Source organism: Pan troglodytes, chromosome 15, assembly GCF_028858775.2.
Source record: "Pan troglodytes isolate AG18354 chromosome 15, NHGRI_mPanTro3-v2.0_pri, whole genome shotgun sequence".
Lineage (NCBI taxonomy): Eukaryota > Metazoa > Chordata > Mammalia > Primates > Hominidae > Pan > Pan troglodytes.
The window spans coordinates 60980557-60992574 of record NC_072413.2 but is presented as its reverse complement, the minus strand read 5'-3'; the positions used below and the strand labels follow the sequence as shown (position 1 = coordinate 60992574).

The 12018-nt window shown below is 36.6% G+C and overlaps 1 protein-coding gene across 1 annotated transcript in view; it reads left to right on the top strand.

The window, feature by feature from the left end:
• Positions 1-12018, top strand: part of KCNH5 (potassium voltage-gated channel subfamily H member 5) — a 343538-nt gene that overhangs the window by 41866 nt on the left and 289654 nt on the right. Inside the window, exon 4 of the mRNA XM_016926190.4 lies at positions 2871-2999. Coding sequence (XP_016781679.2) covers positions 2871-2999 — 129 coding nt within the window. The remainder of the gene's footprint in view (positions 1-2870; positions 3000-12018) is intronic.

The following is a 12018-nucleotide window of genomic DNA, read 5'->3' as shown; positions in this document are numbered from 1 at the left end:
TTTGTTTTCCTCTTTAGTGAAGGATAGGTGTTATCTATGTATTATAATGGAGTTTTGCTATTTAAATGCAGCTTTTAAAAAGTCTTGTAAATAGCTGAAAGGTTTTGAACATCAGCTGAGAAAAGTATATTTTTGTGATTTAAAAAAAAGTGTTAGGTAGAAAAATTCACGTCTGCAGAAAACTGTTTTGGGAATGCCTATGTGCCAAGTTCTCCCAATACGTCCTTTAAGCAATTAAGTTAAACACCATTTTGCAAATGGGGGAATTGCGGGATCTGATTGAATATGCATCACCATTGAAATTTTAGTTTGCAGCCTCTGTTCTGTAGGTCCAGTGCTCTGATTAGCAGGGGGCTGTTTCTACTGTGGGGAAAGAAATGGTAGCTCTGAGCTTAAAATAGCTCTTTCTGGCCGGGCGCGGTGGCTGACACCTGTAATCTCAGCACTTTGGAAGGCCGAGGCGGGCGGATCACGAGGTCAGGAAATCGAGACCATCCTGGTTAACACGGTGAAACCCCGTCTCTACTAAAAATACAAAAAATTAGCCGGGCGTGGTGGCGGGCGCCTGTAGTCCCAGCTACTCAGGAGTCTGAGGCAGGAGAATGGCGTGAACCCAGGAGGTGGAGCTCGCAGTGAGCCGAGATAGTGCCACTGCACTCCAGCCTGGGCGAAAGAGTGAAACTCCGTCTCAAAAAAAAAAAAAAAAAAAAAAAAAAATATATATATATATATATAAAAATATATATTATGTATATAAATATAAACATATAAATATATATTATATATTATATATAATATAATATATATTATATAATATATAATATATATATTATATATTATATATAACATATATTATATAATATATAATATATATATTATATATATATATATGGCTCTTTCTGTGTACTCAAATGCAGAACTGACAGCCGAGGCTCCTCCAAGTCATCAATGCTGGAGCACTGCACCGAGATTCAGCCACAGCAGGTTCCTCTACTTAACCCTCCCAGACTCCCCAGCCCCCTGAACCCCAAATCCAGAATATGAAGGATCTATCACCACGTACTTGGCAGATACTCAGCCTACTTGGGGAAATATGACCCTGTGGCTTGGAAAGTTGAAAAACAATTACCTTCATATCTAAAGCAGTTTTAAAGAGAACCCAGACTCTGTGCCAGAATTTGAAAAGTTGCGGTTTTCACAGCAAGGCATGAAATCTAACATCATCTCTTTCTGTTCAGATTTCTAACAGACCTTGGAAAATTACTTATTTTTTTAGTGCCCTTTTCTCTTTGTTTATGACCCTTCTGCCTCAAGCTTACTGTGTTGGAATAGCTACAGGCCATGTATCCACTAACGTCTGGGTCTGGTGATTTGTAAAACCGTGCACATCACTCACAGTTCCTGGTCACGCTGTGTAAAATACGAAAACAGAAAAAAATGAACAAGCCTCTCGGGGAGATGATGTGATTATTTTTGAGGTCCCTGTCTCATTCTACCATCATTTTGGAAAGGGCCACGTCCTTCCATAGGCCCCCTGGGGTTGCAGAAAACCTGATTGTCACAGCTGAATAGTCCCATAGAAATCTCCTTTCTCTAATTCTCTGACTTCTTGAGCCTGGTAGTTATCTCATCCTGTCTAAATGAAAAATTCCCCTTTGTGGTGACATTAGGTGACTTTTTTATTTTGTATTTTTTTAGGCCATGGGAATAGAAGTGCTTCTTATTCGGTTCTCAATGGAAGCTAGTAAAAGGCTAGGGTCTTACCTACAGACTATTAATACCTGCACGTTTCACTCCCCAAATCCTAAACCTTACAAAAACCTTTATGTCTTAAAATAGAATATTTGGAGGGGCTTTACTGCACTGTGGCATGAAGAGAATATAATGAGAAAAGTGTCTCTTTGATTGTAATGTAAATGTGTCTCTTTGATTGTAATGGAACCTTCCCTTCAGTGTTTTATCACCTAACAGATAATTACACCTTTGAAGGCATTTCTTGTGCCTTCACATATTTCTATTTGTTATATACCAGTTCCTGACTTATCCAAATGATAAGCCTTGAATACTTTGATACCCTCTGTCCTAGAGGGCAGAGTCTGCAGTAGCCATCCTTCGAAGAACGAGGTGATAGAGTCCAGCTTCATGCTGTTTGAGTGAGGGAGGTAGGAAGCAGTGGCTCAAAAAGATGCCTGGGGATCTCAAAGGCTGGGGACACGTCTATTTTTCTTCAGGCTGCCTTAACAGTTTCAGGTAGAGCTCTGTGTACATCGGACATCAAGTTTTGCTGACATCCTCTCTCTCTGATGTGGGGATGCTGTCAAAGCCATAGAGCTATCATATAAGTCTATCTGACTGATGAGAGAGCCTTGGGATAGAAACAGTATTTTAGATGTTCCTCCAAGAGGAATGCTTATTAGAAGATCAGGTATGGCTGTTGCAGTTAATTGGAAACACTTGTTAAAGTGACATGACGAGAGAAGCAGGTAGGAGTGATCACAATTGGTAAGACTCTCAGAAGAAAGTTGGTGAGAGCAGCAGTGGTTGAGGGACCCAGACCTACAGGTGTTGCTGGGATTGCTTAAGTAGCAAGACTGCCTTTGTGTTCCTGCATTGTGAAATGACAGCCTGTGCCTTACTTTAGAATTTTGATATTTTGGCTTGTATACTGTGTTTATTAAATTTGAACAACTGGTAGTGGATACAAAATTAAAGGTTTACGGATTGTTTGTAGTAATTAATATACTGTTGTTTTGGTGTTGATTCCTGGCACAGCTGTTGGCAGCTGAAGGAAGAAGGAAGCCAGGAGACCAAACTACTGCTGTGGCCGTGCCACACTCTAATGTCCTTTCCCCAACTTCTTTCTGTTACAGGAACCCCTGTTTGGTTTTATATGCAAATTGCACCAATAAGAAATGAACATGAAAAGGTGGTCTTGTTCCTGTGTACTTTCAAGGATATTACGTTGTTCAAACAGCCAATAGAGGATGATTCAACAAAAGGTAATTTTCAAAAGAATTCCTACACTGAAAAATTAGGCTGTTGCTAAAAGATCTTCTTACTATTTTACCTCTGCTGATTGAACTGGAAAACAAAATTCTACTATGTGGCCTTTCTTTTGCTTCATTGCTTGGAATCTGTTTTATTCAATCATACTGTTGGAATAGAAATAGCATGGCTATCCAAAGTTGAAATATAGATTGGTTAACTTATAGCATGAGTAAGAAATTTTATAGAGCATTTTTTTTGTTTGTTTTTTAGTCAAGGTCTCACTCTGTTGCTTGGGCTGGAGTGTAGTGGTGTCATCTCAGCTCACTGTAATTTCCATCTCCCAGTCTCAAGTGATCCCCCCACCTCAGCTTCCTGAGTAGCTGGGACTATAGGTGTGCGCCACCATACCTGGCTAATTTTTCTATTTTTTATAGAGTCAGGGTTTTGCCATGTTGCCCAGGCTGGTTTCAAATACTTGGGCTCAAGTTATCTGCCCCGCCTTGGCCTCCCAAAGTGCTGGGATTACAGACGTGGGCCATACACCTGGCTGAGCATTGTTAATTTTGAATCAATATGATTGGAATTTCAACACCTCATACCATGGTGAGCTTTAGAGCCAAAACATAACAATTGGTGGAATGGTTTGGGTGAAATCTAACTAGAGCTCAGTTGGTTAGTTGATTGAATTTTGTTGAATTAAAATTGTAATAGTTGACTTTTTCAAGTTACTTTTCAGTTTTTATTTATTCTGTTGTGTAGTCTCTAGAGTAGATGTTGCAAGATTATGGAAAGAATAATTTTGTCTTCAGGAGAGTGACTGGCAAAATGCAAACCTTCTGACTGTAGTCTTATTGACTATAATAGTCAAAGAGACTGCTATAGAAACCACTAGTCAGTGGCATGTGCTTTTACCTCCTTTTCTATGTAATTTATTCCCAATTTATTCTCTCCAATTATGTTTAAATTAGAAACTGGTGTCATATAAATGAAGCATTTCAAATAACCTTAGAAGTAGTTTTTATGAAATGTTATTTTTAATAATCTCTTCGGAAACTAAAAATAAAATGTCTTCCTCTTTGCATTTGGCAAACATCGCCTTTCCTTACTTCTTTTTAAAAAACTGGCATAGAAACTTTAATCTTTCCAACTGTAATCATAATTATAGAAAAAATCACAGTAAGTTTATTCCTTGCATAGGAACTCACATATATAATATTGTGTCTGCTCAGTTTCTGGTTAACATCAAATAGCGAGAGGATAATTTTTACAGTGTGCAAACCATTCAAAGTATGACAGAGAGCACTTTATTTGTGCTTTGAAGATTGAATAAAGTATTCAATTTGGACCCATATTCTCTGTTCCTTTACACATAGACTCAGTAACTGGGAAATTTAAGATAACTATAAATACTACTTTTAAATTGAACAGTCTTCTAATAATATTTAGGTTTTTTTTTTCTTTTCCCTTTTTAAAATTATTATTATACTTTAAGTTTTAGGGTACATGTGCACAATGTGCAAGTTAGTTACATATGTATACATGTGCCATGCTGGTGTGCTGCACCCATTAACTCGTCATTTAGCATTAGGTATATCTCCTAATGCTATCCCTCCCCCCTCCCCCCACCCCACAACAGTCCCCAGAGTGTGATGTTCCCCTTCCTGTGTCCATGTGTTCTCATTGTTCAATTCCCATCTATGAGTGAGAACATGCGGTGTTTGGTTTTTTGTCCTTGCGATAGTTTACTGAGAATGATGATTTCCAATTTCACCTATGTCCCTACAAAGGACATAAACTCATCATTTTTTATGGCTGCATAGTATTCCGTGGTGTATATGTGCCACATTCTCTTAATCCAGTCTATCATTGTTGGACATTTGGGTTGGTTCCAAGTCTTTGCTATTGTGAATAGTCCAGAATCTACAATGAACTCAAACAAATTTACAAGAAAAAAACAAACAACCCCATCAAAAAGTGGGCAAAGTATATGAACAGACACTTCTCAAAAGAAGACATTTATGCAGCCAAAAGACACATGAAAAAATGCTCATCATCACTGGCCATCAGAGAAATGCAAATCAAAACCACAATGAGATACCATCTCGCACCAGTTAGAATGACAATCATTAAAAAGTCAGGAAACAACAGGTGCTGGAGAGGATGTGGAGAAATAGGAGCACTTTTACACTGTTGGTGGGACTGTAAACTAGTTCAACCATTGTGGAAGTCAGTGTGGCGATTCCTCAGGGATCTAGAACTAGAAATACCATTTGACCCAGCCATCCCATTACTGGGTATATACCCAAAGGACTATAAATCATGCTGCTATAAAGACACATGCACACGTATGTTTATTGCGGCAATATTTAGGTTTAATGCTCATTTGCTTGTTTTAAAATTCATGGTGCTCCATCCAACAGCCAGAGAATACATATTCTTCACCTCACAAGGAGTGGAGCATTCACCAGAGAGATCACATTCGGGGCCATAAAACTACCTTAATAAATTTAAAAAAATATAAATCTTAAAAAGTATGTTATCAGACCAAAGTGGAATTAAGCTAGAAATGAGTAATAGAAAGATATCTGGAAGATCCCGAAATATTTGGAAATGAAACATGTTTCTAAACAAATCAAAGAAGCAGCCTTAAGATGTTAGAAAAATATTTTTAACTAAAGAAAAATGAAAATACAATTTATCAAATTTGTGAGATGCAGCAAAAGCAGTGCTTAGAGGGAAATATGTAACATTAAATGCATATATTAGAAAAGAAGAAAGACATAAAATCAATAATCTAAGATTCTACCTTAGAAAACTAGATAAAGAAAAACAATTTAAACCAAAGCAAACTGAAGACAAGGAATAATAAACCTTACAACAGAAATCAATGAACTAGGCAACAGGACAACATTAGAGAAAATCACAAAAACCCAAAGCTGGTTCTTTGAACAGGTCATAAAACCTGTAGCCAGGCTAACTGAGAAAAAAGGGTAAAGACACAAATTACCAATATCAGAAATTAAAGACATGGACATTCAAGCAGAGTAAAGGGCTACTGTGAACAACTCTATAGCTGCCATTGATAAATTGGATGAAACAGACCAGTTCCTTGAAACACACAAACTACCAAAGCTTACAGAAGGAAAAATAAACTTCATTTGTGCTTTATTTATTTAAAAAATTAACAATAATTAATAATCTTCCAAAACCAAGAAAAGACCAGATGCAGATGGTTTCATTGGTAAGCTCTACCATACGTTTAGGGAAGAAGTAATACCAGTTCAAGTCTTTTCCAGATAATAGAAGCAGAGGGAGCTCTCTTAACCTATTCTGAGGCAAGCACTACCCATATAACAAAACCAGAAAAAGACATTACAAGAAAGGAAAACTACAGACATATATATATATATATATATTTTTTTTTTTTTTTGAGACGGAGTCTCGCTCTGTCCCCCAGGTTGGAGTGCAGTGGTGCCATCTCGGCTCACTGCAAGCTCCGTCTCCCAGGTTCACGCCATTCTCCTGCCTCAGTCTTCTGAGTAGCTGGGACTACAGGCGCCCACCACCACGCCTGGTTAATTTTTTTTTTGTATTTTTTGTAGAGACGGGGTTTCACTGTGTTAGCCAGGATGGTCTCGATCTCCTGACCTCGTGATCCGCCTGCCTCGGCCTTCCAAACCAATATTTTTCATGAATATAGATTCAAAATCCTCTACAAAAATTGAATCCAACAATATCTAAAAAGAATTATGACAACCAAGTGGGGTTTATCCCACTTATGCAAGGCTGGTTTAACATGCAAAAAACCAATTGCTGTAATCTACCATATAAAAATGTAATTCACAAAATAATGAGAAAAGTCATGATTATGCCAGTCAGCAGAGAGAAAGCACTTGCTGAAATCCAGCACTTGTTCATGATAAAAACTCTCAGTAAAGTTTGAATAGAGGGGAACTTCTCTAGTTTGATAAGGAACATCTATATAAAGCCTATAATATTCTAACTATTTTTTCTTGTACCCATTAACCGTCTCCCCATCTTACTCCCCAACTACCCTTCCCAGCCTCTTGTAACCATCCTTCTACTCTCTATGTCCCTGTTGTCAATTGTTTTCATTTTTACATAACTAAAAGAGTTTAATTGGATTGTTTTTAACACAAAGGATAAATGCTTGAGAGGATGGATACCTCATTCTCCATGACGTGACTATTATGCATTGCGTGCCTGTATCAAAACATCTCATATACCTATAAATATATACAGCTACTATGTACCCACAAAAATTAAAAATGAAAAAATTCTACAGCTAACAATGGTCTATATCTTAAAGTTATATATTTTTAAACAAAAGAGAAATAATTGGCATCTGATTTGTGACCTAACATATTCATACACGAATGATAATCAGACTGAGTAAAAAGCTTTGATCATAGTCTTTTCCTCTCAAAAAAATATGTATTTGTATTTGCACTACATGATTATTGTTTTCTCTTACTTACTTTAAGTGATTTCATGGCACAGATGAAGCTGGCCAAAGAAAGTACCGTACTTTCTCAGCAGTTTTGACCGGCTGAACCTAAGTGGTGGTGTCAGTAACTACATATCTATTTATGGAAACTCAAAGTCGGCAACATTTTGCAGTGAAGTTGGGGAAAGGGTGCTGATATTGAAGTGTTGACTTTTCTTTCTGAAATTAATGCTTCTCCATATATCTGCATCTCCACATCAGAATCACAGTATTCTTTGTAAGGCTCAGTCTCTTTGAAATGAATAATTCATTTTTATACAAAATGATATTTGAAAAAGCTCGAGACAACTCAGACCACTTGATTTTTTAACTATGAGTTTGATAGACATGTAAATTAGAATTTATAGGGAAAATCAGACCCCATTGTGAAAAGCATTAGAGAAAAAGGTCTCTTTCCAGTGCCAGAATCTGTAGATGAGCTTATTTTAAATAGACTTTTGAGACTTCTCTGTATCTTCCAAACACATAGCAGATTACCGAAAAAGTATTGTAAAATGTAACTATGAATGGTGTGTAGGAGCTACTTTCTATTATTCATGTGAACTGTACATTTAACATGAAAAATTCAATAGAAATAAAATATTTATGCCATTAAGTCAGCATCCTATATCTTGAAGCTAGCAGTGTAGGAAAGTACGTTTTAAAATATTGGCATAAGCACCTATCTTTCAACTTTTTAAATCAAGTAAAGGAACCATGGAACTTTTGGGAAATAATGGGTGAGATGACATGATAACACCGTAATATCAAAATAATTTGGGTGTAGATCATTGAACTTGGGTAGAGTAGACTTGCTGTTGATTCAGTTTTGGGCACCAGAGTTACTTAACCTGAGCCTGTTCAGGACTCTTACAGGAATATTTTATCCTTGTCTTACATTTATCTATTTTTTTTTTCCCAACCAAAAATTGGGAATATGGTGCAGGCATGATTCTAAGTCCTGGAGATACAAAGTCTCTTCTGTCACATTCTAGTGGGGGAGGCAAACTAGTAAATATATAGTGGAAGCTTTCTTTTGATTGCTCCCGTTGTCTCAGTAAAAACAGGAATCACAGTTATCAACTGAGAGTAAAGATGGTGAAGGGTGTGAGAAGAGTGGAGTGCGTCTGAACTAGTTATCTAAGAGAGTGGAATAGTGAGTGGACAAGAGAAACACAGCAGGATTTCTGAGCCGCACAAAAGTCCATTTCAGGCTAGTGGTCATAAATTTCACTAGTTATCTATGAGCATAATATTGTGTTTTAATCCACTCATATTTAGTCAAAGAGGTATAGATGCAGAAGTAAGTGAAAAGTTGTGTTTATCCAATGTCGAAATTTGGTCAAGTGAATAAGAGAAGACTCAGGGACCTCAAAGATCTGGGAGTTGAGGATGTTTACAAGGGTGTTTGCAAAATTTTGAAGAAATACTTCATTGATAAAAATTCTGCCAGCATACAAGAAATAGTGTTTTAGCATTCAGAACAGACAAGTGAATCTACACACCGGCAAAATCAGAATGTAATCCCAGAGCAAGGACTTTTTACCTTCTTAACATGAAAAGGGGCCTGGTGATTGGAGCAAGGGTCCAAGTCCTTTGAGGATTTGCCAAAATTGACTGGAATTAACATTAATCTCCTACTTGTATCGATATTTTTACCAAGAAACTTAGACATATGATTGAAAGACTTAAATAAATGGACTCACTCTGAATTTTATTTCTGAATCATATCTGGGAAAATAACTACAACATGTGATGGCAGCCAACTAATTTGAACGTACCTCTTCCTTGTAATCAATCTATGATTACCAAACTTTTATTCTGAATTGATATTTGATCTTACTGGCACTGGGTAATGTCAACACTATCTTTGAATTATACCATGATGGATGGTTGCAAAACCCATCGAAAGGGAAGGAAGCCAGTGTTGATGGAGTAGTTAATGTATGCCAAGAACTTTATATTCATTATTGGTCATTTCTATAATTCTGAAAATTAGTATTGTTGTCTCCATTTTACTGTTGAAGATTCTGACGCTCACCGTCTGACTGATTTCAAATCCCATGTTCTCTCTATTGCACCCATGCTGCCCCGTCCTTCTTAGTGGAGACTTATTGTTGAGGTTTAACTACCTCAATCCCCTGCTTTCTTTTTTCCCCACAAAAACAAAGCACAGGTTGAGAATACTTTCATTCGGAGAGAATTATGCTGCTTTGAACCAAATAAACTAACTGATAATAATTTAAGGGGGCAAAGTGTTCCCGTTATTTTTTGTTCCTGGTATTGAGGTCTTGATAGTGTTGTTCAGGTAATCAGTCAGTGGTACCTGATACATTATAATAATACAAAGAGGAAAATTACAGCCAAGAAATCCATTCTGTCGATTATCCATATGTGTTCTAAAAGAGATGGCCTAAATCTCTGCCCATTTATACTGTACAGTATTTTCAAACAGACTCCAAAACTGCCAAGATAATTACAGCGTGAAATATCTTGTGCCAAATAGTTATGGCATTTTCTTGCCAATAATTGTGACAAAAAAATTCCCATAGAATAAAAAATAACAGCCAAAATAGCAAGCTTCTCCTTGTGGAAGCCAATGGTTTTCTTTAGAGAGGAAACAACAGATGAAATATGAGTAATTATACTATGTAGTTTCTTTGGCCAAGAGCATAATTGTTTACCTAAGCTTTTTACTTATAGATTAGAATCTTGTGTTGCAGTCTAGTAGATTGATTTAACTGCGTCTGTGACTTCTTTTTATTTTTAAGATTAGGCAGTCCATGACAAAGGGTTAATTGCAACCCAATAGAGCTAAACTAATATTTTATTAAGAAGGAGCTGGCATCCTAAGCTTTTAGGAGAACAAATGTTCTCATAATGCCATGAACAACTTACAGAGCGAGTATTAGGCTCTTCATATTCGGCTCTCTGTTTGCATTACCCTGTATCGACCACATCTAAGTAACATTAGCAAACTTTGCTGAATAATCAGTCACACCAGTTAGATCTCTGTAAAGGTGAGATCAGTAAATGTATCACTTGGAAAAGTTAGAACTGCTGATACGTCTTTTTTCTCTGACCTAGACAGTATGGCAGCTCAACTTTTTCAAAGTTTATACAGTACAAGTTGGTGGGAGATCAAATGAACTAATATAGGTAATAATAGGTAATTCCAGATGTGTTCAGGAACACAAAGGGATTGGTATAAGACATTGTTAGTGATAGCAAAAATTTAGAATCTACTTCAAAGTACATGATTGAAACATGTGTGATCAGGAAGGAGCAAATGATCAATTCTCTGAGATGATAGGGGTGCAGGTAAGAACCAGGTGCCATAGTGGTTTAGTCTGGAGGTGGATGGGAGAGAAGGGGAACTGAAGGCTGTCACATTTCTATGACCATTTTGTCCAAAGCAGTCTACAGATTCAATGCCACTCTTATCAAAATACCAATGTCATTTTTTACAGAATTAGAAAAATAATTCTAAAATTCATATGGAACTAAAAAAAACCCAAATAGCCAAAGTAGTCTTAAGCAAAAAGAATAAAGCTGAAGACATCACATTACCTGACTTCAAGTTATATTACAAAGCTATGTTAACCCAAACAGCACAGTACTGGTATAAGAAATAGAGACATTGATTAATAGAACAGAATAGATAGTCCAGAAATAAAGCCACATATTTACAGACAACTGATCTTTGACAAAGCCAATAAGAACATATATTGGGGGAAAGGAGACCTTTTTCAATAATTGGTGCTGGGATAATTGGATTGCCATATGCAGAAGAATGAAACAGGACCCCCCTATCTCTTGTCATATACAAAAATCAACTCAAGATGGATTAGCTTAAACATAAGACTTGAAGTTATAAAAATACTAGGAGAAAATCTAGGAAAAACTCTTCTGGACATTGGTGTAGGCAAAGAATTCATGACGAAGACCTCAAAAGCTGAGGCAACAAAAATGAAAACAGACATATGGAACTTAATTAAACTAAAAGCTTCTATACAGCAAAAGAAAGAACCAACAGAGTGAACAGATGACCTGAAGAAGGGAAGAAAGTATCTGCAAACTATTTATTCAACAGAGGACTAATATCTAGAATTTATAAGGCACCCAATTCAACAACAACAAAATAACTCCATTAAAAAGTGGGCAAAGGACATGAATAGATATTTTTCAAAAGAATACATACAAATGGCCAACAGTATATGAAAAAACACTTGACATCACTAATCATCAGAGAAATGCAAATTAAAACTACAATGAGATATCATCTCACAACAATCGGAATGGCCATTAAAAAGACAAAAAATAGCAGATGTTGGTAAGGATGTGGAGAAAAGGGAACTCTTGTACACTGTTGGTGGGAATGTAGGTTAGTACAACCTCAATGGAAAACAATATGGAGATTTCTCAAACAACTAAAAATAGAACTACCATTTGATCTGGCAGTCCTGCTACTGGATATGTACCAAAAGAAAATAAATCTTTACACAAAAAAGATACCTGCACTC